Source organism: Nestor notabilis, unplaced genomic scaffold (genome assembly GCF_000696875.1).
Source record: "Nestor notabilis isolate BGI_N333 unplaced genomic scaffold, ASM69687v1 scaffold30084, whole genome shotgun sequence".
Classification (NCBI taxonomy): Eukaryota; Metazoa; Chordata; class Aves; order Psittaciformes; family Psittacidae; genus Nestor; species Nestor notabilis.
This window is the reverse complement of record NW_009925653.1, coordinates 21,486-22,717: the sequence shown is the minus strand read 5'-3', so window position 1 is coordinate 22,717 and position 1,232 is coordinate 21,486. Positions and strand designations below refer to the sequence as shown.

Below are 1,232 nucleotides of genomic sequence, written 5' to 3'. Positions count from 1 at the left end.
CGGCAGGTCCCGCGGGGGGCGGTGTGCGGGGTTCGTGCGGGGCGGCAGAAGGAGCCGGACACCCGCATCCCAATGGAAAAGGACCGCTCCGGTTGCAGGTGCTTTCTGCATTCCCTTGTACGTGCCCTATGTGCTGACGGGGAGATGGATCTTCGGGAGAAGCCTCTGCAAACTCTGGCTGGTCGTTGATTACCTGCTCTGCACCTCTTCGGTCTTCAACATCGTGCTGATTAGCTATGACAGATTCCTCTCGGTGACAAGAGCGGTGAGTCCCGTCATGGCAGTTACGGGGGGAATAACTCTCATCCTGCTTTATTCTCCAGACTCTCTGCAATAATTAAAAACTCTTTGAATCCTCCAGAAATTATGAATGTTTCAGCCTGGTGATGGAAAGCAATAATTATTCACAAATACATAATTCAGCTGTGGTTTTAGATTAGTATTTGTGGCATAATTAAATCATTTAACGTTCAGACTCCATTGTGCAGGTGTTTGATCCCTTCCCTGATGACAGGATAGCAGCATATGAGCCAGCCAGCAAGGTAAGCAGACCTGCCACTAACTTGCAGGGACTTCTTATCTCCAGGACAAATGAGTGGATTGCAGCCAGGCTCCCAGCTTCTCCCTGGCTACCCAGGCAGTAGATTGCAGTACCAACTCCAGCAGGGCACAGCCCTCAGGTCTTTGAGTACGTGGTGAGATGAAAAAGCTCAGTCTTTCACAGGAGGCATCGAGCAGTTCACAGGCAGATCAGATCCAGTGCTGTTTGCTTGTTCCCTGACTCCAAGTACAACACAGATTAGCCCCAAGGCTCAGCAAAAGCCAGATGCCTGCCTGGCCGGGGGGCTCAGTGAGGTCTCCCCAGGAGGTACAGGGAGTAGCTGGGGACACAAGCAGTGGGGTGCAGCAGAGCGCTGGGCTCCAGCTAAGACTGTACATTTCCACTGAGCAGATGCCACAATTTGGAGCAGCAATATGAGGGTTGTGAGTCTTCCCTGCAGGAGTGTGATTTATCTAGCAATTGCTCCTGTTGCCTATGGCATATGAATTTGTTAGACTGCTGGGATATTGCCTAGCAACTTTACCAGGAACGCTGGCAGTTCATTTGTGAAGAGCCTCAACCAGCTGGGGTATGTGACCGTGGTTAAGGAGAGGTTTCCCCTATTGCAGGTCGCCTACAGAGCCCAGCAAGGCAACACCAAGCAGGCGGTGCTGAAGATGGTGATGGTGTG

General features: G+C 51.8%; 1 protein-coding gene across 1 annotated transcript in view; it reads left to right on the top strand.

Annotated features, from left to right (window-relative positions):
* Nucleotides 1–98: 98 nt before the first annotated feature.
* HRH3 (histamine receptor H3) overlaps nt 99–1,232 on the top strand; it is a gene marked incomplete at its 5' end in the record, with an annotated part of 1,977 nt that continues 843 nt past the window's right edge. The window contains 2 exon segments of the mRNA XM_010013155.1: nt 99–265; nt 1,171–1,232. The exon segment at nt 1,171–1,232 is cut by the window's right edge and continues 16 nt beyond it. Coding sequence (XP_010011457.1) covers nt 99–265; nt 1,171–1,232 — 229 coding nt within the window.